Here is a 26367-nt window from a genome sequence, read left to right on the forward strand (position 1 = left end):
AGCTTTGTATTTGTATTATTTATATATACCTGCCTTTTATTAGGGGTATATAAAAGTATATCATATACTGGGCATTTCTCCCTAGGAAACAAAATGTTAGTATCAATTTATGTTAGGTAAAAACAGAAAACTAAGTTTTTTCATAAAATTAGATAAGGCCATTTAGATATTAGAAGACAATACAAAGAAATCTTGGAGCTAAATGTATTTTAAGTATTTTTTAGTACAACCACTTTTATATGCAAAGTGACCACCAAAGACCACAGAGGTCATGATGTATATACGGACACCCAATTAGAAGGGCAGACATAGTATTTCATAACTCCTGGCTCAAGGCTCTTTCCACCATACCAAGCTGGCTTTTCTATATTATGGTATGGTACAGTACCTAGTATTTTTAATGTGTAAAAATCTCAGATGTTATAAAATATCAATTCATGATTATGTATACACTATAGTCTCCTATGCTTTCAGTCACCTTCCAAAGTCTAGTAGGTCTACTGATTTCAGAAGGCACAACAAAAATACCACAGCCCTTAGGGTAGAAGATGAATTAAGTACTGAACAAGCAACCAATACTGAGGGCATGGGCCTCCCTGTCACTAATGATCAGGCAAAACTTGCTCTTATTCACTCCTCCCTGCTGCCTCTGGCCACCCGTCAGAATCTCTGGCCAGGCTGCACTGACTGAGGGCTGGGTTATTCCCACCTCAGCCATTTGAGGGTTAACACCCTTAAACTGGAGGCTGCTGAAGTCACACTCCTTGGTGATATAGCATCAGCCTCCTCATCCTCTGCCACTATCTGTGGACTTCACGTAAGCTATGTCCCTCTTCGGGTCTCAATTGGCTCATGGGAAAAATGTCAGTGTTCTCTCTGGCCTGACAATGATATGGTCTATGATTTAAGGGATAGTTATTTTCCTAAAGAGGAAGGAGTGGGTGAATTCGGGTGGCCTTTTGATATACTGCATTTGAGTCCTGACCCTTCTCTCTCTGTCTCTCGCCAGCCAGTCCGCCTGTGGGTGTGGAGTCATGGTTTAGCGTGCGTGGGAGAACATTTGAGCAGAAAGAGTTGCATGATCCCCAGACACAGCTGGAAGGGCCAGACAGAGAGGGGCAAAGACAGAAAAAGCAGAGCTGCTCAGGAACCATGCGGGGAATGTGGGAGGAAGGGCTGACTCACTGCCTCCTAGGAGATGAAACACTCCTAAGGCACTGGCTCAATCCTAGATCTAAACCTGCCAGACCAAATGCCAGCGAAGTGACATAAATGCTGGATGAAATGCTATCCATACGTACTCTGCTGCCTCATTACATGGATTTGGGGCAGGTCAGTAACAAGGGCTGCTCCAGCCTATCCCGAGGATGGAGCACACAGCAAAACTATCAAAATCTCTTCTGTGCATTGTCCTGAAGACTGGTCCAAGTTATGGTCTCAGCTGGCACAGCAGCGAGGTACACTGGACTCTGAAGTCACCATCTGGAGCCAGATTCATTAATGCTGCTTCCTGGCTGTGACCAAGCTCAGCCAGTCACTGTCTGTGTCCTCATCCCATTACCTCGGTCCCAACACTGCACAACTCTAGGGTGCACCCTTCACATTTGCAGTCACCATAAATCTGCATATTTACTACGACAGTTTTCTGGCAGGAGACAGTGCAGGTTTTGAAGAAAGGGCAGCAAAAGGATCATGTGGACTAGTGGCAGGTCTGCCCCTCCCAAACCCCCACGTAAGCCCAGAGGAGAACATAGAACATATGCTTATGTTACCTACGCTCTTAGTTACTAAAATGCAGTGACATCACCAGAGCTCTAGTCAGGGTCCCTAGATACTGCATTACTGTGATCAAAATGACAAACAACCTTAAATAAGGAAAAACATCAATAAAATGTGAGACCCCATAAGAACAAAAGTTCATGTTCCAGCAGCGGTCACCTACAGAAATTCTAATGTTAGTCTGGAAAACCTCGAGAAGGCAATCAAAGCAATAGCCTCCCTTCAGGCTCACTGTGGGCTTCCAGAGGGCTCTGGCAAGTCTCAGGTTAAGGATAAACTTCCTAGAGGTGGTCACCATTACACAAAAAGGGGGAAACGCGTCCAGAACCCAAACAGTGCGGAACACAGTGTTTGTGCATGTGACACAAATCTGGAGCCTTTCAAGAAGGAGGGACAAAGAACTGGATCACAAGTGAGGATCAGAAATGAGTTCCCATCTGTGGTTTGTCTAAATAGGTCACATTACCGGCTCCTTATAGCCACAAAATGTTAATAATTTCTCCTCGGTCTCAAAAACTGGACTGTATTTTTTATGTTCTTTTTTTTAAGTAGGCTTTATTATGGTATAATTTACACAGAGTAAATTTCATCCTTTTGGCGCATTAATTTTATGAGTTGGAAAAATTCATGGAATGGTAACTACCACCACAGGCAAGATATTAAACAGTCTCATCACCCCTAAATTCCCTTGATAATCAATCCCTAGCCCTAGCCCAATAACTACTGATCTGATAAAACTGGGCTGTATTTAATACAAATTTAAACACTGTTTAAACTTCCCCTTAGATATTTACCATATTTCATCAATTCTAAGATACACGCACACCTAGATTTGAACACTGAAGTTAGGATGTCTTACAATCAATGGCATTTTACCCTAATTTGTAACAATTTTGCTTCTTAGAGACACATAAAACAATATGTTTTATTATGTATGGTGCCTTTAAAAAAATTAATGAAGTACATTAAAGTCATAACATTTGAATACTTACTAAGGGTTAAGCATTCTACTAAGCCCTAAAAATATAAAAATGAATCAATGGTCCTCAAGGAACCATCACTTGAGATAAACAATTATAATAAAATGTAATAATGTCTACAGTGGAGGGTTATCCATTCACTAGGGCTAAATAAAATTATTTCTAAATTGGCCACCCTTCTTTCAGGCAAAATCCCCCTCCCCTCCAATTCGTATCACCCCATGTGTGCAGGAAATAAGGATGAAGGAAGTATCATTCAGCTTCACTGCTCACTCCAGGAGTGAGTTATTGCCACACCATCTGACATATCACCTAGGAACAACCCAATTATTTCTTCCATAATTCACTTTCATTGCGGGGAAGTCTCGTTTTAGTGTTCAACAGCTGCAAGGCTTTTATGATTATATCAAAAGACAAGTCACTGAAAATAACTGTTTAATCTGTGAAAGACAGATGTCCCAAATCTTCCATAGACATGCTTCAAGGTCCCCAAATTCTCTCCTGCACAACTTTTAAAGGGCAATGTAGAGAAGACAAATTAGTGTCCTTACCTGGTTCTTGAAAGTGTTCTTCATTTGATAGAGTTCTAGACAAGATAAGTATCAATGCTTCTTTAAATTGGTCAAAATGCACCTAAAAAAAAGCAATTAAAATAAATTCAAAATAGTTTCCACAGTCTTAAGGTAACAAATCCATCTATATACCAGGTACTGGAACCAGTTGTTAGCATCCTGAGAGTCTTGAAGTAAGTTACAACCTGCTTTTGTTCCCTTTTCTCCTTCATTTCTCTAAAGCATTGAAGGAAAGTGGACTGATTATTTCTGACACCACAGTGTCATAAATGCTAATATCAATATTAATATTTATTCAACCCTGAGGGGGAAATCTACATAGTAAAACCTTCTTTATAAGCACAAAGATGTGTTTTGAACTCTTAACTTCTCTTATTTTCCTGAACAAGACCAGAAGAGAAAAATGTTAGGTTAGATATTAGGAAAAACTTCCCAAGTGAATAATCCATGGTAATGATGCTCCAAAGATGCTCTCATCTCTTAAGGTATTCTAGAAAGAAGTTATCTTTTGAGAATGACTTGAAAATAGCCTTGCCTGTGGCAGGTATATAATATTTATCTCCCAAGGCCTCTATGATTCTAAAAACAAGCAGAAATCAATAGCAAACACAAAGGATAAAAGGACCTTGGAAAGCATTTTCCTGAATTCCTAAAATCACAGTTGCCTTGAAGTAGGGAAGAACCTGAGTTTTATTTAAGTTTTATTTGATATCTCAAAATTGAGATATCACTTTGGTTAAAGGGGTAAAATGTTTTTCTTTATGGCCAAGTACACTCTCCAAAACATAAAGTCATATGATCTCACCATGGGGCAGAAGGGAGAGATGGTATTTCTTCTCATCATCATTCCTGGCTTGATAATGTGGTATCTAACTATATAAAAGGAGCCCATATGTAAACACAAAGCTAGTAAATTTGTAATCTGTGCTGTTATGAGTCTCCTTGGACATCATTACAAAAGAGTATGTAGAAATTTAAATATAGGTAACAGATAAAAAAACTTTCAAATTAAAATTGGAAAAGCAACAAGCCTCATTAGTTATATAAACAATGGAAGAAAGTCTTATATTGTCTTACCCATGCAAATCAAAGCAAAGGAGAGGAATCCATTGAGATTCCTGTCATAAAATTGTATGTACTTGCAATTTACCAGGCTCTCCCAAAGTATATGTGATTTCCCTACATTAGTTTTGTTGAATTGGAATTACATTCCAAAATCATATTTCTTTAGATCATGCACACTATAAAAATCAGCATACTCTACAGAGTCAGAGCAGAAATCTGTCAAGGGAGCCAAAACCATACAATCAATGAAAGAGTTAAAAGACTGTAAAAATGTAAGCTGTGCTGATTAGGTTTCACAAATGCCTGAGAAGCCTGTGGGAGGGAGGGAGGAGAGGAGTGGCAGGCCTTCCTGTGTCCCCGAGTCTAAGGTGGATTTCAGGCACCTTGGCATCCCAGCTCCAGTTCCAGGGGCAAGTTCATCTTCCCAGCCAGCCAGTCCACAGACATCACTCACCCAAGGGCTCACCCTCTCGGGGGCACTTCCAGGCACTTATTACTTCCTGCCAGAATCAGGCCTCCCTCTTAGGGTAGGGTGTGGGGAGGGGGTGGTAGTAGCAGAAGGGTTAGGAGCACAAGCTCTGGGTTCTGACCCAGCTCAATACTTACTTCCTTTTGTGAGTTGGCTAAATTACTGAACCTATCTGAGCTTCAGTTTGCCCATCTGTAAAAATGGGAATATCTAACAACTAATATTTACGATTCATTCAAGAAACATTTGTTGAGCAGCTGCCATGCACCAGGCACTGTCCTAGGCCCTGGTGACACAGCAGTGAATGAGTGACAAAGAACCCTGCTGCCACGGAGCACAAGTTCTCAGGAAATGTCACAAGGAACCAGGCAGGTACTGTGCGAAGAACATTGCATGTATTTTGTTATTTATAACACCACATACCTCATAGCTGACTTAAGGAGATAAAATGAATGTCTGGTCAAGTGTTTAGAACTTGCTAGGACTTACTAGGTACTCAGCAAGTGGAAGTTAACACTGCGAACAGGTATAGTAATTGGGGTGACTGTTTCCACCACTTTCACAGAGAAACAGGGCCACATTCTCAAAGCAACTGGCCATGAGAGTAACCAAGACAGCTGAGTGGGAGTGTCAGCGAGGGGGGGGGGGGGGAGGGCAGGGGGTGTTGACAGCAGGGAAGTACAGGAGCCTGCCTTGCCCCCAGAATCTATGCAGTTGTCCAGCATAGGAGAAAATGATCCAGGCTGCTGTGTTTAGGGACCCCCAACTCTGGGTTTCTCCTCTGTCTGTTATTCCCCCCTCTGTCTTAAGATATTAATGGAGATGACCTGAATGAAGCCTAAGTCTCTTGTTGCCACAGTTATGAATTGAACAGAAAGAGGCTCCTGTTTCAAAAAGGCGGGGCTTGCATTGAGACTTTCAAATCCTTGAGTTGTCTCTGGGGTCTCTGCTGGGTCTTCGAAAGATAGAAGTTTTGATAGTGGTAACTGGAAAGAACCCTTCTGAATTTTGTCCCAGCAGTTCAATTCAGTGAGTGTTAGCCATGAAAGTAACCCAGGGCTCTCTGTACCTCAGTTTTACTCCCCCCGAAAGATGACAAAAACAGCTCTAATCTGGAAGTTCATTCTAATCAGCTGCCCAGGCTTTATCATATCACATTTAAGGGATACTTAGGCCTCACACGAACACACCAGCTTCTGGGACAGTATTATCCCCATTTACGTGGAGGTCACTTATCCCCCAGCCTCAGTGATCTCAGTACAGCAGACCATCGGGCAACACGCAAGTGGGGTCCAAAGCTGAGGACAGTGTCACGAAGCCCATAGTCTTCTCATAGAAAATGCCACAGCCCCAACTCAGAAGCTCTTCATTCTCACTCGACCTGATTTAGTTTAAGCTTCGTTATCCTGCTTCCCAACCCGCTACATATATATGAGAAGCAGCAAATAAAAGACAGAGGTGCTGCAAGGCAAGTACAAAAAATCACTATTGACATATTGTGGAGGAGGGAAGACTATTCTCCCTCTAACAAAATAAAGTATAAAATTTTTGTACTTGAACAGACTATAAAAACTATATAAATTACATTAAAAAGGCACATGCCCTCAAAAACCTAACAGGCTGGGGTTACTTAGTGTTGGGGTAAGGATCTATCTGCTGCTAAACAAATCCTGAGAGTATCACTCTTATAAGAAGAATAAGTGATAGACCAAAATTTAAATGATCAAGAAAAACCTTAAAATGCTTAATGTGCTCTTTGATAGGGTAAGACATGAATAAAAAAAAAATTTAATCCCCAATGGTTAACCTTTAAAAAAAAAAAAAAAAGCCTGCCATAAATTGAAGTAAGAGATCCAGCTATTAGAAAATTTTATTAACATGGGTTCTGAATAATGTGAGATGAAGGGGTGTATTAATGTAGGTTTTCTTTCCTGGGCATTTGGTCATTTGGTCATTTGGCTCTCACAGCATCCATGTGAGATGGTCAAGGCAGGCAAACCTCCTTAGAATTGATAAGAGAGGCTCAGAGAAGGCCTGAGTCTTGCCCAAGGCCGCACGTTTTGAGGGGAAGGAGTTACTGGAGAATGCAGGCCTTCTAACAGACACATTAAAGTGCGGCCACTCTGCCGGCCCCATGCTGCTGCATTCCTGGTCTGACCTCTCCAGGAAATCCCTCTGCTGCTCCAAGTCAAATCCTCAACTTCCCACAAAGCCATGAAGTATAAAGCAGTCCACTGGGGCTCCAGAGGGGACAAGATCAAGAGATACATAACCTCTGCCCTCAAGGAGTTGACCAGCTACACTCTATAGACTCTAGGGTGTGGGAGGGTAGAAAGGAGCAGAAAAGAACAGAGTTTATTAGTAACTACAAGGTAGAATCTGGGGTGTTCTGAGAGAGATAAAAACAAGCTGGTAGGGGCCTCTGACAAATGAGTAAATCCTACCTGGCCAGCAGGGAGGAAAACAGGGACATTTGGTGACATTTGGCTTCAAGATATTCACAGGCAGAGTTTAAAGTTTTCCAAAATGGATTTATAATGTATTAAATCTACCATCTTTTAGAAGAAAAGGGTCTATAAAATGTTAAACATGATTATTAACTTAGAGGTTCTTCATAATCCAATGTCTATCTAGGTGACCCCTTTTCCCCCCACAAAATAATCTAAAAATGCAAAAACAAAAACTTGGCAAACTGATCAAAACCACTGGAGCAGTGTGGGAAGGCAAAATGGGTCAAAGGGGTCAGTTATATGGTTATAGATGGAAACTGGACTTTTGGTGGTGAGCACATTCTAGTGCATAGAGACAGTGCATTATAATGCTGTACACCTGAAATTTATATAAGGTTATTAATCAATGTTACCTGAAGTAAAAAAAATATTGGAACAGTTTTAATTCTTAAATTGATCTTTAATTTTACTTCTTGCAAGGGCATAGAGACACCCTCCACTTTAAACAGCAATAAATTCCATATCTTTCAAGAAGATAGTTCTCTAATAGAGGCAGGTGACTGCTATTTTCCATCAATGCTCATGAATACTGATGTGGCAGAAAAGCTCCTGAGGGCACAATCCAGAACCAAAATATTAATAAATGCCCTCTATTGTGAAGAAACGTGCTTCAGTGGGCTCACTAAGTTCAGTAACTGGAATTTGTAAGTACCATTTTCTCTCTTCCAAGGGACTTTAACTATTGTATTATGTTGGAATTTAGAAATCATTCCAAATATACAATGCAATTAAATCTCACAAGGTAACAAGCTTCAGTACTGTGCATCCCCTGGCTGGTACCTCCTCATTTAAATAATAATTGCTGCCATTCGTTTTACAAGCATTCCTATATCTTGTATGCCTCAAAGGGCAGTTCACAGCAATGGGAAAATTACATGACTGATTGAAAACACACATGACATTTAAACTAAATTAACAGAAAGACCAGTCACATCTGATTATTTCTTGTCATATGTCACTACTGCTTAACAGAAATTTACCTCATCACTTTTGCTCTGCAAATTTCATACGAATGCTTTTTTAGAAACAGTTTGTCTTTCTGAAAAAGAATTTAAGCACCACGTAAGAAACAAATGGTATTTGAAACCACACACACACATACAAAAACCTGCAACAGGAAGTAAAATAAGGAACCTAATGTTGCATAAAATGATCTTGTGTAATCTTGGAGATCAAATGCATAGTTTCCATATGTGTGCAGGTAGTACTTCAAACAGACCCAAAATGAGAGCGCTCAAGCCAGTGTTCAGCAGAGGAAGCTTATCAAACAAGACGAAGGCTCATGTGACTATCTTCACATGAAGGAGGTTTGTATCTAGTAATACAAAGGGAAGTCAATGAGAGAACATGTAAAACATTGTTAGTTGAAATGGGTATAGAAATACGGACTCCTCAGAAGGTCAAGGTAGAGGAAAATAATGTTTCTGGCATTACGGAAAGAGAAATGACAGAGATGAACAAAAAAACATAGTTTTAAAATGAAAGACATAATTATAAAACATTATATTCTAAATAAAACATTCAAGTTATTGTAGCTTAGTAAGTCATTTCCTGCAGACAATGTCAAGAGAGGCAAAGGCCATTTGAAAAAGCTAGTTTTAAAACCCTGAAGTAACTGTTTGAAGTTTTACTCCAAGACTGATCCAAGGAGTCCTGCGTATGGATGGGAATAGATAAAACCACCACCACATGAGTTTCTAGCAAATCCATTTTTTATTCTAAGGAGATTCCTCAGAAAACCATTGCTGGAAACTCATTGTTTATCAAAGACCCATTCTAGGTGTGTAAGAGAAGGAAGGAGATACAGAACACAGTGGTCAACTGTGTGCCTGGCTCTAGGATGTCTTCGATATACACAATCTAAGTCAACCTTCATCACCATCTTACAAGGAAGGCATTATTTTTCCCATTATACAGATAAAGAAACTGAGACTCAGAGTATTTAAAATAATATGTTCATATGACTAAAATGTGGCAAGAGCCACTATATGTATCCAGGTCTGACTTCAAAGACTGTGCCTCAATAATATACTGTCTTGATGTGGTGGTGGGGGTGGGGATCTGTTGAAGGGGGATAGAGAATGAGATTCATTTTTGCAAATTTGGAGTCTGAGGAGACCATGGTGACATGCATTCACACTCAGGGACTGGGAAATCTGGGTTTCCATTCTAGTGCTGCATCAGGTGTATTGCCTGACCTTGGACATGTCATTGTACTTTTCCAAGTTCTGGATTCCAGGGTTCTCTGTCATACAGATGAACATTTAAATCTAAAAATCTGTGATGAAGACTGAAGAACTTTTAAGTTCCCTCATCCAGACAAGATGACTCATAAAAGTATCAGTGGAATATTATGGAAATTTAATGAGCATTCCTGACCATACTTTCTCTGATGAAACAGATGATCATTACTGAAATAAACTAGGTAGAAGCAATAATAGCTTTTTAGTACTTGTTCCCAACTCTTTCTAAGATCTGAAAGACCTTCCCAACAGCTCTCCCCATGCCCTTGCTTTTGTCAGGCTAAACACCTCTGAGAGATTCAAGGTTCACAGTACACAAAACCAAAGTTAATTTTGCAATGAGTTTGACATGAAAATGTTAATACAGAATGGAAACAAGTCTTATATCCTCTGATTCAGAATGTCTTCTCGTTTATAAATGGGAACCAGAGACCCTTAGCAGTTTAATTCAACCCCAGATGAGACTGTCATAAAGGAAGGGAGTGATAGAGAGATACCCAGAGTCACAAGAGCAACATAAGAATCCAAAAATATCCTTCACCACTTTAGGTTACTCATTGGTGGTTAAACAGCAAGATACAGTGAAGTTTCAGACATTTAAGAGATACAATGAGAAATATTTCCACCATTCCCTCTAATGAGTCCAAAAAGGCTCGGATCAATAATATGAAACAGGAGCATGAACATGTGGTGGTTATAAATAGGCACTATTTGATGATCAAGCTTAATTTTGCACACAGAGAACACGTCCAAATAATCACCTTCTGTATTTCTGACTTGCTTTTCAAATGGTTAAAATGTATATAGGAGAAAAAAATCTTTAAAAGCATTTAATGAATTAGAAACAACAAACAAGCAATCCTCCATGGAAATTAATCTTGATATTTATAAAAGAACCCCAAGCACATTAATATAAAAAGTGGGAAAGCTTAGCTAAATTATGTATTTGTACAGCTATTAAATTTTAATACTAAAAAATTTTAAAGTGCCTTTGATGACCAAAGTCCTACCTATGGAACTCTTTGGAAGCCAATGATGAGTTCTGCCTGCGGGTGGCTTGTTGTGATTCTAGAGAGTGCCAAGGGCCTGGGGCCCTTCAGCATCCAGATTCATATTAAAGAATACAGTAAGGAAACTCATCAGAACCCCAGGAGGCTGTTCTGTCTCAAATTTGGCATATTCCATTATGAAAGGAAAGTGCATGCTTTAAACAGAACATAATTAAAGGCTTTAATAAAACCAAGGTACATCATCATGTTTATGTCCAGATTTCTAATAAAAAAGACAGAGGCATATGGAAACACATCATTTAAAAGACACAAAACCAGAAGCGCTTACAATGGATATTAAATGCTCGAATGAAAGCTTAGTTCAATTAAGAAGTTAACACGGTTCCCTTTTTAAAATGTTTGTAGTATTTGCTCCCAGTATCACTCACCTGTAAGGTACATTATGTGACCCGACTATAACCTCTTTAGTGCCTTAAGAAGTCCTTTGTCTTGGGATCTCACCCACCTGACAGCTGCTTACTGGGATAAAAATATGAATGGAGCTCTTTTGATAAACTAGAAGGAAACACCTAACAGCAATGTCCTCTTTCCTTCAAATTGATGATTCACAATCTTTAGGCATATCAAACACTTACACACAGGGTGAAGCAAAAGTAGGTTTACAGTTGTTCACATGGAATATAATCCAATAATTAATAAACAATAATACAGGAATAAACCATGTTTTGTATACTCACAACTGTAAACCTGCTTTGGCCCGACCCTGTAAAACCACTGTGGTCAGGGGAATATGGCTTCAAGTTATACAGCAAGATCTGGCAGATGAATTGAAACAATTTGGGGGTAAATGGCCAATTGGTAAAATGCATGAAAATGTCAAGCCGATAAGTTACTTCCCTTAACACCTGTCTAAAGAAACATTAAGCTTTAAGAAAAAAGAACAAAATGTTATTAAAGATGGATTTTAACATTTAAAAAAATAAACAGATGATATTCATGTTCTTAATTGAGGAGGAGAGGGTTTTCTTATTTATTTTCAAGAGAAGATGATTAATTGAGCCCAATTCCAATAAAGGTAAACTTAAAAAGTTTTATTTTATTTAAAAACTATACCTGCTAAGATTTGAAAGATAAAATTAAAACCATAAGCATCCAGGAAGCTGATGGATACTAATGTATCCAAAAACCAATTTAATGGAAAACTCTAGTTTATAACAAACATAAGTTGTACACCTAAGTCCAGTAGGATGCCTGACATACAGGACAGACAACAATACATAGTTGTTGAATTATTGAATAGATGAATATATTTAATTTGTCATGCTACTATTTCTTTCTCCTATTTTTTCTAAGTATATTTTATTGATTACACTATTGCAGTTGTCCCAATTTTTTTTCCCTTTGCTTCCCTCCACCCAGTACCCCCCTTTCCTCTAGCAATCCCACCCCCCTTAGTTCATGTCCATGGGTCATGCATATAAGTTCGTTGGCTTCACCCTTTCCTATACTATTCTTAACATCCTCCTGTCTATTTCATACCTACCAATTATGCTTCTTAATCCCTGTACCTTTTCCTCCATTCTCCTCCTTCCCCCTCCCGGCTGATAACCTTCCATACAATCTCCATATCTATGATTCTATTCCTGTTCTGGAAGTTTGCTTAGTTTGTTTTTGTTTTTATTTTTAAAATTCAGTTGTTGATAGTTGTGAGTTTGTTGTCATTTTAATGTTCATAGTTTTGATCTTCTTTTTCTTAAACTCCCTTTAATATTTCATATAATAAGGCTTTGGTGATGATGAACTCCTTTAGCTTTGCTGTGTCTGGGAAGCACTTTATCTGCCCTTCCATTCTAAATGACAGCTTTTCTGGATAGAGTAATCTTGGTTACTTGCTTTTCATCACTTTGAATACTTCTTGCCAGTCTCTTCTTGCCTGCAAAGATTCTTTTGCGAAATTAGCTGATAGTCTTATGGGAACTCCTTTGTAAATAACTCTCTGCTTTTCTCTTGCTACTTTTAAGATTTTCTCTTTATTTTTAGCCATTGGCATTTTAATTATGATGTATCTCGATGTGGTCCTCTTTGGGTCCAACTTGTTCGGGACTCTGTGCTTCCTGGACTTGTATGTCTATTTCCTTCACCAAATTAGGGAAGTTTTCTTTCATTATCTTTTCAAATAAGTTTTCAATTTCTTGCTTTTCTTCTTCTCCTTCTGGCATCTCTATGATTTGGATGTTGGCATTTTTGGAGATGGCCCAGATTCTTCTTATTCTCTCCTCGTTTCCTTTGACTTCTTGTTTCTTAATTCTGTTCTGGTCAAGCATGTTTATTTCTTCCTTATATTCTAAATCTTTGATTTGAATCCTGACTTCCTCCCCTTCACTGTTGGTTCCCTGTGGATTTTTCCTTATTTCACTTAGTGTAGCCTCCATTTCTTCCCTTATGCATTTGCCATACTCAATGAGTTCTCTGAGCATCCTTATCACCAGTGTTTTGAACTCTGTATCTGATAGGTTGGCTATCTCTGTTTTGTTTATTTTTTTCTGGGGTTTTGTTTTGTTCTTTCATTTGGGCCATATTTCTTTGTCTCCTCAATTTGGCAGCCTTCCTGTGTTTGTTTCTGTGTATTAGATAGAGCTGCTTTGACTCCCTATCTCAGTGCACCTATTAAGTTGTATGAGACAGAGCCTTAGATATTTGCCAGGATGGGACAACCCATTTCACTGCTTTGTGCCTCTGTATGTGTATGTGTGTGTGGAGGGGAGTGTTAGAGAGGAGACGATGCTGCTGCCTGGCTGCTAGAGGCTTGCTCAGTACTTGCTTCATTTCCAGTCACTTTGCCCCCTTCCTGTATATGACTGGTGCCCTTCTAGCTGTTGCCCTGGTGGTGGTTCCCAGAGTGGGTGGGTTTGTGGATGTTCTAGGATCATGCTGGCCCTTTAAACAGACTCTCCTGAGAACTGGCAGTTTCTTTCATCACCCCAACCCCCAATGGTTTTTAGAGCCAGAGTTATGAGGTTTTATTTTCCTGGTGCCAGAACCCTGGGCTGCATGGTCTGGCCTGGGATTTGGATAGCTTGCTCCCAAGGTAGCCCTCCCGATTTTTATCCATCACACGTGAATGTGGGACTACCCATTCCGTCGACCAACACCACCTCGTTGCACTACCTCATGGCCACCACACCATATCCTCTCTGCCCTGGCTGCCCGTCTCTACCCCTCCTACCCAACTGGATGAATATGGCTTCTTTAAATCCTTGGTTGTTGGACTTACATACTGTTCAGTTTTCTGGCAGTTTTGGATGTTTTTAGTTTTGAGGTTAGTTGTGATCCTTCTTATGGTTGTGCCAGGAGGCGAAGTATATCTATCTACCTACGCCTCCATCTTGACCGGAAGTCCCCTCTTTCTCCTTTTTATTAAACCAAACTCCTAACCCTTATTAGTTTTCTAAAAATAATACCTAAAGAGAAAAAAGATGACTGGCATTAAAAACTTACTTTAAAACTTGTGAACCTACTCAATACACCAAGAAGGTGATAGCACTTGGATTGCTTCTGTGAATTCTAAGGAGTTTTTTCCCTATAACTTAAAATTATAGACCTTCTAGAGTGTGTTAACAGCATATGGCCAAGTTTATTAGATCATCTGAGGAGAATAATTCAATTTCATAAAAAATGCAAATTTAACAGTAGTGCATTAATTCATGCCAACCCTGCATGCAAGGCAATCACCAGGAACTCCCACATGAAATTAATATGCAGACATCTATTAACTTTTATCAGTGCCTCACTAAGTAAATATCACACTATAGACCACTTAGGTATCCCTTTTCATAGGCAAACAGCAAAAATTACTAAAAGCAACCTGGCAGTGTCAAGTCATTAACAAATCAATCAATAACTGCTCCTGTTTTAGTTTGCCAAGTGAGGGCAAAGATGTGTAACATCTGGAGAGCAAACTGCTAACCTGCTGCCAAGGTGTGATCTGTTTACAGCAGAGGCTTCCACATTTACCCTGATTCTAACACAATCACTCCAGGAACCTTAAGTTCTATTATGTCTTCTCAGGCTTTAATGAGCATTAAAAGAAATCCACTCTTTCCTGCTATTCCTTAGATACCAAAAAGCCTGAGATCTCCAAGGACCACTGTGGGAAATGCCACTCTTTGGGCTCCTCAAAGTGTCTGGGATTGAGGCAGAACTAAAAAAAATTCCTGAGTGTGTTATGTGATGAGGAGCAAATGGTTTAGTTCTCAAATCTCCCACTTTCTTTGTTTTCAAAGAAAATTTTTTAGCTTTTGGGGGGGATCACATATATTCACAAGTAGCTAACTACTCCAAAGTGACCAAGAATGATTCCAATTTTGCAAAAAGTTACATACATTTTTATTTTTTACGTGTGAGCCCTGTTAGTCACCACATTCATGGTGTCAAGCCCTTGAGAATATCATCCTCTGTGCATTAATATCAGGGTGGTCACTACTCCTGTCTGCCTCATGTCACAGAGAGCCAATACATCATATAGTATCTGAGGTCACTTACCAGCTAAAAGACAATGAAAATGAAGTGAAGAAAAGGAAGTCTAATCAATGGAATAAAGTTGAGCTTCCTGTCTGCTTCCTCAACTTACACTACATGATAAAAACTACTGTCTACAAAGTGTCAGCAATGACAGCAACAGGCTAAAAAAATATTGCCCATTTTTTCCTCTCACCTATTAAAAAAAATCAAGAGCAAGACTCAACCCAAAGTCATACAAATGATGCTCTTAATTGTAATTATGAGTATTGATGGCAATATCAGGTCGTGATATATCAAACATCTTTTCCACTAACAGAAAGAGGGGGGGAGAAACCTCTTACTCATCTCTGGACTTGATCTATGGGGAGCACATGACTATTTGTCGTCAAACACAGAAGTTAACATCAGAGCGCGCGCACACACACATCTCTGCTGGAAGCAAGTCATGCTGGGTGTTTTAAATGAGCCTGCATTGTATTTACTCACCTTCCTGTCTTACTTCCTGGGTGAAGAGTTTAATTAATACTTCACCCCAGAAACAATCCACAGAATAAATAGCTTTATTGGGAGTAAAAGTCATAACAGCAATCTGCTTTTCTTGCGAATGGCAGTTTCCTTACTGCATTTCCCTTCTTTTCACTGGAAATCTGTCATCTCCCTGCTGTCTCAGTGATGAAAGTGGAGTCCATAAAATGCTCCACAACGAACAAGAAAAAAAAAAAAAAAGGAAACATTCTTAACTCTTTTTCTGTCTTTATCTAAGATGCTCAGTGCACACTTTTCCAGAGCACACATGACAGCAGGCCCCATCCCCTGAGCCAACTGACTGCTACATCACACCCATTACATTTTGTCTGTTTCTCAGGTTAAGAGCTAAGGGCACATGCAGCCAGAAGTCAGAAACAAGTTGCAAGAGGTGTGGTTTGCCCCACCCCCAGTGCCCGGACAGAAACCGCACCCACTTCCCACTGCTGGTGCTCTTCCCCAGCCTTACCCTGCCCAAGAGGTTGTCCTGAAGCAGTGTCTCTTGCAGCACCGGGGCCACCTCCTCCAAGCTCAACATGTGGCAAAGGTCGGTGAGTTCCTCTTGGCCCAGGGACCCAGTGCCCGTCGTGTCAAAACTGTCAAACAGCTCCCTGAGTCGGGCCTCATGCTGGTCCTGCTCCACCTCTTCCATCCCATAGCCCACAGCGTTCACCTGTGTGGAACAGAGACAAGGACAGGTTGGGGCAGCCCCTGGAATCCTGCTGCTGCCACCCCTCAGCACACTACCCCTACCCTCTGCATGCCCTGGTTCCCTCGTGCTGGTTGATCGGGGCCTTGGTGAGGGCCAGCAGGAGAGGTAACACTGCACACCCACCAGCAAAGCCATGGGTCTCTCCTGGACCCAGTCCTAGCTAGTGCGGCTGCCCCAGGCACTCACCTGGGGACGGTGGGGGCGGCACACCAACAAGGTCACATCACCACAGGCTAACATTACCAGAATGAGGGAGTCTTGCAGGCAGAAAGGCGCCCCCTCAGGCAGGCAGCCAGTCTGGCAAACTCAAGACTGAAAGCGATCCTCTATCAGCTCATCTAGCCCAGGACTTACAGACAGTGAAAGGCCACTTCTGACATCTAGTGCTTTCAAATGAAGTAACTGTTAGTGCCAACAAACTGCAGAGCTAGAGCTTCCAAGCAAGTCCGTGAGCTCCAGACGACCTGTGCGGGTGCTGCAATCTGCGGGCTTGGAGGAGCTGCTGTTCGTTTTCTCTCCCTGCAGCCGAGATGCTCCTCTTTGTAGTTAGACCAGAGGGTTGCAGCAGGAGGCACTGAACGAACATGTCTGATACAAAACCACCTCCTGTTTGCATGAGACCCAGGGCCTTTTACAGCAGTTCCTCAAAAAGCAACTCAATTAACTTCATTGCTGCAATTACATAAGGTGTGACAGGAGAGTATTCCCTGAAGCTCGCTTTGGTCCCAGAGAGGTTTAGGTAGTGCTTAGTTGCCTAGAGAAAGGAGAAAACAATACTCCGCCCTTGCAGACAGTGAGGTTCAAAGGAGCCACAGACCATATGAATCCTATAGAATCTCAGGGACCTCTACCATCCAGGCCATCTCACTTCTGTTCACCTGGTTACTCTGTCTTCCATCTCTCTGACCTGCCCAAAACCCAGGCCTTCTGTTCTTCCACTTTCCACAGGACCGGTGAAAACAGGGAGTTGTCAACAACTCTCACGATCACTTTTGTTAAAAATGTATATCGTAAAATATTACGTACATCCTACTCTAAAGAATGAAACTGGTTTTTGCTTGCACATTAATTCATTTATAATGTGTTGGGGCTCCCAAGCAAAGTCTAACACCTGCACATCTGGAAGCAGCTTCGCCATGATGCAATGGAAGACAAACACAACATATACCCTTGAGACGGTGACCTCAGCCATCTGAAACAAGGCCCTCAGAACCAGCTCTTGCCTATAAAAAGCAACACCTTTAACAAAAATTTTATTTATCTTGCCGATGTAATTTTTTATTGTGATAAGAGCCACATAACATGAAATCCACCCTATTAAAATTTGAAGTGTGCAATACAGTATTGTTCACTATATACACATTGTTGTACAGCAGATCTTGAGATATTTTTTATCTTGCATGACAAGCTCTATACTCACTGCACAGCAACTTCCCATTTCCCCCTCCCCCAACCCCTGCAAACACCATTCTACTTTTAAAAGCAGCACCATTAAGCAAGCCAAGCTCTGGGTCAGAAAACCCTAATTTAGAGGTGATGGTCCATGGAGCAGATCATTACAACATGAGAAGCATGTGTGTGAATTAATATGCTGAACACGGCCAGAACTGAAAATGAGAGCCTTCCATATAAATCAGTGATGCTCTGGGTTGTGTGGATTTCTTTCCACAGACAACGGTTCAAAACATGAAAAATTAAAACAGAACCATGATCCTCCCAAGGGTTTCAGCAGAACCAGGTGGACTCGGAAGATGGATTCCAGCTCTGTCACAGAGCTCCATTTTTCCTGGGCCGCTTATTAACATGGAGTGGTACCATTCTGGTCCAGGCTCCTGGTATCAAAAGGTCTCTCCTCCTAATTATCAGTTTTTCTATTACTGAGGTACTGCTGGCTCTGGCTACCTTCCCAGAGTTGGTCTGTTGGGTTAACTAATCACCATGCAAATGTTTTCAAAATAAGTTGAGAGTGCTATAAAAACATCAAAGCATCATAAAAGAAACACCAAGGTGTTATTTAAACAGTCACAAAAGTTAGGAATTTAGAAAAGGCCAAGGCTTCGCTAATGAGATTCACTTAGAGAGAGCCACTTAATTGTCAGCTAACGTCTTCTGAGAATCCCCAAGGTGCTCTGGGATTTTCAGGGCTGCCATAGTTCTCAGACTCACTCTCCCAGTTTAATCATCCCTTGGGCTGTAATCTGACCAACTTCCTAAAAGCCAGGCTATTCTGCTTTTGCTTGATTTTGCATATTAAAAAAAAAACTCAAAAGTGAAAGAATTCTAACACTTCCCCCTTTAAAAACTATTTTTAAGGATTGGGGATTTGTCCATCTAAACCAATGAAAGAGGGCCATAAAACTCACAATATACTGAGAAGTCCTGATCTTATCCATGGCTTTGAATTTGATGCCCTGCTCTTTGAGAGGTCACTAGGTTTTCACTAAATAAAATTTCTTTCATAAGAAAACATTCTTTTGACTAAAGGGGTAAACTAGCCCTATCCCTGCAGAACAAATGATCATATATAAGAAAACATCCAAAAGATGTTACATATGGTGACAAGTTGTCAGTAGTCTTTTAGCACAGAATGCATTTTTACTGGTTGATATTATTCCCCAAATGTTCATCAGTAATTTCATGTGCCAGAATTTTTTTCTCCCCATTTGCCAGAAATTTCTTTAAGGGCAAGGCCCACAATTTCCATTTCTTGTATAGCTCTCTCCAAATGTGTAGTATTTGGGGAGATATATTTTTCACATCAGGATGCAGTAAACATGAACTCACTGAGTATATGGAGATTTGAGTGGAAACTTAACCGGAATGAGCTACATAAATAAATGAGCATATGAAGAGTTCGAAATGCCTATTTCTTCTGCAAACACACCTCTACTTCCTTTCCCCAACATCCGACCCTTTTTAAAAGGCATTTTCAGTCCTAGACATAACCAAGCAGAAGTAGAAAGCCGGCACCCACTGCCAAAGGGCCATGTGAAGTTTGCTCTAAGGATTCAGTTAGTGAGCCAATGAATTCTCACATTTGAGCTGCATTTGTTTGTTATGGGATGTGGCTTTGGAGGACAGTCTGTACTAAAACACCTTCCCTGGTCCTCCTGTTTACAAAAAGGGAAAAATAATACCCATCTGGAAGGGTTGTCCTGAGAATTAAATATGGTAAGCCATGGAGAGTAGTTAATCCCAGAGAAACCTGATACGAGGGAAAATCAAGAAAACCACCAAGAAAAAATATTTGTGACTTACAAAGAAGGGGTAAACTGAAGAGAGGTAACTTACACAAGTCAAGTAGCTATAGATCTGCCTTTAAAGACACAAAGCAGGAGCTGTGGAATGCCAGAATCCAGACAGCAAGAATGGACAGGGTGCATATTATGCACATTAAAATGTTATGTTACTCAGTGGTAATGGCAGCAGGTGATGTTCAATGTTTCCTCAATCTTTAAAGGTATATTGTTGATAAATGTAACGTGAAACAAAAGCAAAAAGGCTAAAATATAGTTGAGAGTTCAGAAGAAACTACTTCTTTTAAATTTCTGATCATTTACTATAAGTCTGGCCTATGCAGAGTACTTTACCTGTATAATCTCATTTAAGCCTCCTGATACTTTATAGTCGGTATTATATTCCCATTTAAGATGTAGAAATCAGGGGTTGGCAAAAGTCCGCAACTTGTCCAAGGATACAGTACTAACACGGGGGAACACTTGTGTGACTTTAAATTACACTGTCTCTCAATCCTACACATAGTGACATATGAATGGGACCATTGAAATGATATTGGCAAATCACTTACCTCCACCTTTATGTGTTAACCAGCTGAACAGTACCAAGTACTACAACACTGGTCCTGTTACATGGAACATGTGATGGCCGCAAACCCCTCCAGGCTGTAATGGGGAGTGGTGGGGCTCCTTCCTCCCTACTGCCCTCGAACCCTTTATTGAATAATTATAGCCTCTTAGGCATTAGGGATACACAAAATAAGTAACTTCTTTTTAATAAAGCATGTTTGGAATTTAGGGCAAGGAAGAAATAAATTTGCATGTAAAAATGACCATGAAGAATCCCATATCTTCAGTAGTGGGCAAAGTCCAGGAACTGATAGTTGTTAAATTGATTCCCCCAAATACTTACATGTGTCTAATCTGTGCAATTCAATGTTTTCCAGAGTCAAAGTCTACCTGACCCCCACCAATGACAGGAATCTTAGAGATGAAGAAAGTTGGGTTTGGAGTCATAAATCTTTCTTCAGATGGGGAAGAACAAGTCCAGTTTTATAAAGCCTGCCACAGACCTGAGCCTCCCTGCAACTATCTACCTTCCCAACCAAACTATCGGGAGCCTTTATCACTCCTCTGGAATAAAAGGGCCAGTGTGGACAATATTTTGGAGTACTAACTAGGGATGGTTAAATAAGAGGCAGATGCACAGAGCCATTAATCAAAACATTTATCACCCAGTAACCACCCATAATGAGAACTACTCAGAGCATTTTCCTTCCAAATAACTCAAAACAAGGCTGCCAAAATGTGCAGACCCTGCCAGGGATGTCCATTACAGAACTGTGTTACTGTGCTCCACTCAGCAGCCCAGGCTGATAAGATCACAGTGCCAGCTGGGACTGGAGGGGACATACGTGGAGGTGCATCTGGAATGATGAAGTCCCCAACATAAGGCCAACATGAAGTGGATGCATGAACTTATGAACTTTCCAGCATCCACGATATAGAAAGGAGCTTGTAAGAATGTCATTCTGGCCACGGGGACGTCTGTTCTGGGCCAGAGGGAGTGAAAGCGGGACAAAGCCTGGCAAAAGAAAACCAAATAATAAATGAGCACAGTGCCAGAGCCCCTAGCTCAGGCCTTTTATTTCCCCTCCAGATGGTCCAGCAGCTGAACAGCTATGAGGAATGTTTGCATGTCCCTCTTGGCTCAGCCGCTTTCGCTGGGTATTATAATAGATGCTTTTGGATCTGTGTTCAGACGTAGCTGTTGGGGGTCCACAGACCAAACAGTGACCACCAAGTGACTAATTTAGTTACTTTATAACTAAAGTGAGAAACATGCACAAACCCTGCTTTGGCAAAGCTTTTCATTAACGCCTTTAGCTTTCACCTTTTAGTAAGTCAGAGCCTCATAATGCCAATGACCAAATTTAAATGTTTATTTTTCTTCTTTCTTTTCTGCACTTTATTTTACTGAAAATATTTTCAGTCTTACCATTTTGGACTAATTTTATTATAAAATGAAATAGGGACAAGGATAAATTTAAGTTCATCAAAAGCTTAATAGAAAAAGCATATATCCCCATTTACATACATATCTATATAGAATGTTTCAGCTCAAAAACACCGCTGCTCAAACTGATTACTGTGAGACAGCCTCCTCTCTGCTCAGATAGCACCTCATTTCTAGCTGGGTACCAAAAGCACAAGAGTATCACTGAGAATAAAATCATGGTATAAAAATATAACACAAAAGCTTAAAAGCTACCACACAGAAAAAAGTCACATTAAATTTTAAAGAATAATAGTTTTGCTCACTACACTATAAAATTTAATTTAATTAAGTGTATTCTACTAGTATTTATTCCAAAACATAAATAAGCTTAGTATTTCACTATACTGAATAATGTAGCAAAGCCAAGTTTTTGTTAAACCGAATAGCTAGGTGGATTACCCAATCAAGTTGTTAACTCAGGAGAGCTGGAGGAATAAAATCATTAGCCTAGCACATTGTAGATTCAATAACCTGTAATCAGTTACTAAGTAAAATTACAGAAGCAGAAAACACATTGTTACTTTCTTAAAAAAGAGGGCTTGTAACAACTTTCACTTCTTGAGCCATGTTAACTCAAATGAATGTAAAATGCCTGCAGCTATGAAAACAGTTCCCTGGGGTCAAAATGAAGAGCTTCACTTTTTACAAACAATGGTTTTCTCAATTTTGTTTAAGTGAGCTCTAGAACATAAATACTTTGTAATTTTTCCAAACGCTGGAATAAATGATTAATTGTTGATATAAGTTGCCATACAGGAGCATCTTAATTTCAAATGAAGTTGCTTATTTGCATATACCCATAATATTTTTAAAATTCTATTTTATTTGTACATAGGATAAAATATCTTTTCCCGAGCTTCAGTAAGTCTCTCCACAAGCTCCTGACCAACAGATGTAAGATCAATTGCCAGAATTCAAACCACATAATTTATCGGCCTACAAATGAATTGATATTTATAAAAATAAATCTTCTGAAAAGACTTTAGGTTGTTTGAATCTCTCAAAAATGCTCTGGTTAAATTTGCCAACCCTTTATCAATGTTAGCCTGATAAATGTATTTTCATTATCAACATAAATCAGAAGCATAAAATTGGCAAAATATTAGTTTAGAAAGCCATTTGGAGTGACATTTAAAACAATATACTTGAAAAACATTTAACCTATGATAAGAATATTGCCTATTAAATTAAGATTGGTTGTTCAGAATTCATTGGAGCCCTTCTGTGACAGTTACTATCTTTTGATATTAAGGGTCATCACATAACTAAAAATATACTACTACTACTGCTACTAAATAAATAAATAAATAAATAAAGACACCTATGCCATTCTGAGCAACTTCCTATTAGAAAGATTGATACATGACATTTTAATGCAAAGACTGTGCCATGGTGGCTTCCTTTCTGTTGCCCCCTATAGATCCTTTTCCTGACTTTGCCCCATGTTCAACCCATTTAGAACATCCATAAGTCCTACCCCTTATCTATACTGCAGCTTAGAATTTTTTCCTCTAAAGCCTCACCACAGAATAGGTGAAAGTAAATAAATCTGCAAGGAAGCTCCCCAGCAGTTCACTTGACCTCCCTAGGGACACTGACAACAGTCGAAGAGACCACAAGAAACTGGTTTTGCAGCCAGCCTGTAATGTTACTTTTACACACAGTCTGGGAATCTTCACATCCCCCTTCAACTCCAGAGCAAGAGCTGCCAATATTCTAGGTGAGCCACCAATATGCTAGCCATTAGAGAAGATCAAGATAAAATTAAGCTGACACGGGAAAAAAAAATTTTCCTTGCAGATTGTTAAGCCTCAGGAAAAAAGTAACAAATTTATTTTAACGTATGTAAGGGAGCCAACTGAGAATCTTCCTTGGTCTCAGGTGCTTAGCCCGTGTGCCGTGGTGGACTTGATTAGGATTCTAATCCTAACAGCTCCCACCTCAGTCACAAAAGACAACCATGCAATGTTTTCATTTCATACATTCAGTAGTTAAGGTCTATGGCAAGTCCATCTCAGGAATTCCTCAACACTAGGAGGGGACCTGTTCCAGTAAAGACAGCAAAAGATCTCATAATAGCTAAGTTGTCTAGACACAGGGCGCACAGTAGAACAATCTCTCCAGCCCCCGTTTTATCTGCAGGGCTGAGGCTAGGAAACCGCCTCTATCTCTGTCTCTTTCAACTTCACAGAAAGAGCTCTCAGCAGTAAACTGTTTCCATCAGCTTTGTCCTTTGTCAAGGACCGGTCTGGTAGCTGCGGAAGCCCAGCCTCTGGGATCCTGGAAGCTTCTCCCGCTACACTCCACACGCAATTGCATTCTGCTTGGGCTGGCGAGCAAGGCAACCAACGAGTGTCATTCCGTTCTTTTCCCTTTCTTAGTAGTAATTGCCCTGCGAAAGTCTTTCTATTTGCATCGATCCCACATACCTTCAAAAATCCCCACTTTAAGGGTAGCTCTCCGACACTCAAGACACTCCGGGCTCACACCTCGGGTTTCCCCAGACAGGTTTCTCTTCAGCTTCTCATCACAAGGCTGCCTGGGTGCCACAAGGCAACAGAACAAACATCTTTCTGCTCCCTCTGGGACTCAGGTCCACCCCGGGACCAAGTACAGTAGTGCCTTTCAGCTGTGGGCTGCGGGCCAGGACCACGCGGGTAGCGGAGGTGTGCAGACCCCACTGCGGAGGCGAAGTGCCACAGAAGGGCCAGCTCGCCGCCCAGGTCCCTGGCAACTTGTGATGCACATGCGTCCCCGACCCGCCTGCCCATCGCCACCCCCCAAACCTCAGACACCGTTGCAGCGCCAGGCAGCACGCTCTGTCTGCCGCCGCCGCCCTCGCCTACCTGCCGTCTGCCTCTCCGTTGCGCCCGCACAGCCGGCTGCCTGCCCCCAGCGCTCTGCAAAGCGAAGGTGGATGCTTTGTTAGGGCGCAAGAAGCAGGACAATACTTCGCAGGCGGTGCTGAGGTTCTGGGCGGGCGTCCTTCAAAAGGACGTGAACGGGGAACCGCGCGACCGTCATTTCCATATGTAAGGGGCCAGCGTGTACAAAAGCGCCACTCAAGGGGGTTGCGGTGCGAGTCCTCCCACCCCTGGCCCGGCCCCCACAGCGCAATCCTCGCCTTCAAGACCCGGCTCTCCTCCCGCCTCGGAAGCAGCCCCCTCCCTGCCTAGTCCCCAGGGAGCGTCCTGGCCCCGCTGACTGCCAGGCCACCCGCTTCCTCACTGCTGCTCCTTGCACCCGGCCCGCGCGGACAGCTCCTGCCCTGGCCCAGAAGGGGAAGCCCCAGCCTGTCCAGTGCCGGGTACATCCCGGGCGCGCAGGGGCCCCACAGACAGCACGGGGGTAGCGCGAGGCCTCGGCTCACCCTAAGGCCGCGGGGCGGGGGTCCCGGAAGCGGGCTCCTCGCTTACCGCGTCCTGGGGCTCAGGCGCCGGTCGCCGCCGCGGGGACCATGGCCGCGGGCACACTCAGGGCTCGCAGGAGCCGGCTGCCGCAACAGGACGGCCGCGCCCAGCGCGCTCGGCTCCCAGCTCTGCCACTGCCACCAGGAGCTTTGGACGCCGGTTTGGAAGGGCCAGGCCCGCGCAGGGAGGAGGAGCCAGGGCGTCTCCGGCCTGGGTTAGGCTCCTCCTCCTCGACCGTGCCTCTGGGGCGGCGAGGGGAGGAGCGCCAAGCGCCTCCAGGGCCCTCGAGGTGGCCGACTCCCCAACTCGACCGGGACTGCACCCGGTCCGATTGCTCGAGGTCCCGGAGCCTGGAGGAACCGGTCCGATCTTTGCCGCCTGACGCGGGGAAGTCGCTTCGGAGATTTGAACTTGGAAACGTCAGGGCTCCATGGGGTACAGGTGGAGGAGACCAGCGCCCCGAGGTCGCTGCCATACAGCTGCAGGCGCATCCACCATTCGACCCCCTGTCCGCTCGCCTCCCCTTCCTTCCAAACGCGCCCTCACAAACCCTGCTATGCCCCAGACAGCCAGAGGCTACTTTTAGGTGTGAAGAAAAGGCCCCACCTCCCCCAGTGGTACTTTAAGGTGAGCATTTAAGTGCCTCTCTTGCCCTAAGGCGACCCTAGATTTTTCAGCCCTGGAGCGCCCATTGGCCGATATTGGAAGAACGTCCAGGAGGCGGAAGGGCTCTAGACTAGCCTCTGAATCCTTTAGAGAGAGTGCAACACTCCTACTAGACCTTGACTGGCTTCTGCCCCTGCCCCCATTGTCCTCATTGGCCTAAACCCCTTATCCAGCCTTCGCGAGTACGTACAACCCTCAGTCACTAGCCACACAGGACGGAAACGTCTTGGAGTTGATAGTTTTCCCGTCCCTCCTACTCCATTCCCGCACCCCCAACTCCCCAAATCTCCGCTTTCTCACTTCTCCATCCCTACAATTCTAATCTGGAGGCAAGCGGGATTCCAAGACCAGGCCTATGGTGGTGGCAGGTGTAGGTTGGGGAGATACCCAAAGCTCTTTCTTTGAGCTACAGGGTTAAATGTGTTGCTCTTGAAGAAGGAGACACCTGATTTATTAAAACCCAGAAGTCTGGTTATTTCAACAAGAAACTGGGAAAAGTTCCCTTGTTACTGAGAGGACAAGGGACAGGAAGGAAACTAACATTTGAGAATCCAGGGTGCTGGAAACTAGACAGAAATAATCTTACCTAATCCTTGTACTACCTTTAGGA

The 26367-nt window shown here is 42.0% G+C and overlaps 1 protein-coding gene across 11 annotated transcripts in view; it reads right to left on the minus strand.

Moving 5' to 3' along the window:
* Positions 1 to 25260, minus strand: part of NIN (ninein) — a 97096-nt gene extending 71836 nt beyond the window's left edge. For 8 of the 11 annotated variants that reach the window (XR_016509817.1, XM_090270855.1, XM_090270856.1 and 5 more), the window contains exons 1-4: positions 25098 to 25260; positions 24528 to 24581; positions 16144 to 16347; positions 3311 to 3392 (exon numbers count right to left, since the gene is read on the minus strand). Coding sequence is in view for 10 of the 11 variants with exons in the window: in XM_090270855.1 (XP_090126981.1) it covers positions 3311 to 3392; positions 16144 to 16326 (265 nt within the window). In the remaining variant the exon portion in view is untranslated. Of the gene's footprint in view, positions 1 to 3310; positions 3393 to 16143; positions 16348 to 24527; positions 24582 to 25051 lie in introns of all 11 variants that reach the window. The other 3 variants (XM_090270852.1, XM_090270853.1, XM_090270854.1) reach the window with 3 other exon arrangements.
* Positions 25261 to 26367: the final 1107 nt, after the last annotated feature.

This window comes from Furipterus horrens, unplaced genomic scaffold (assembly GCF_987537825.1).
Source record: "Furipterus horrens unplaced genomic scaffold, mFurHor1.1.pri manual_scaffold_3, whole genome shotgun sequence".
Taxonomy (NCBI): Eukaryota; Metazoa; Chordata; class Mammalia; order Chiroptera; family Furipteridae; genus Furipterus; species Furipterus horrens.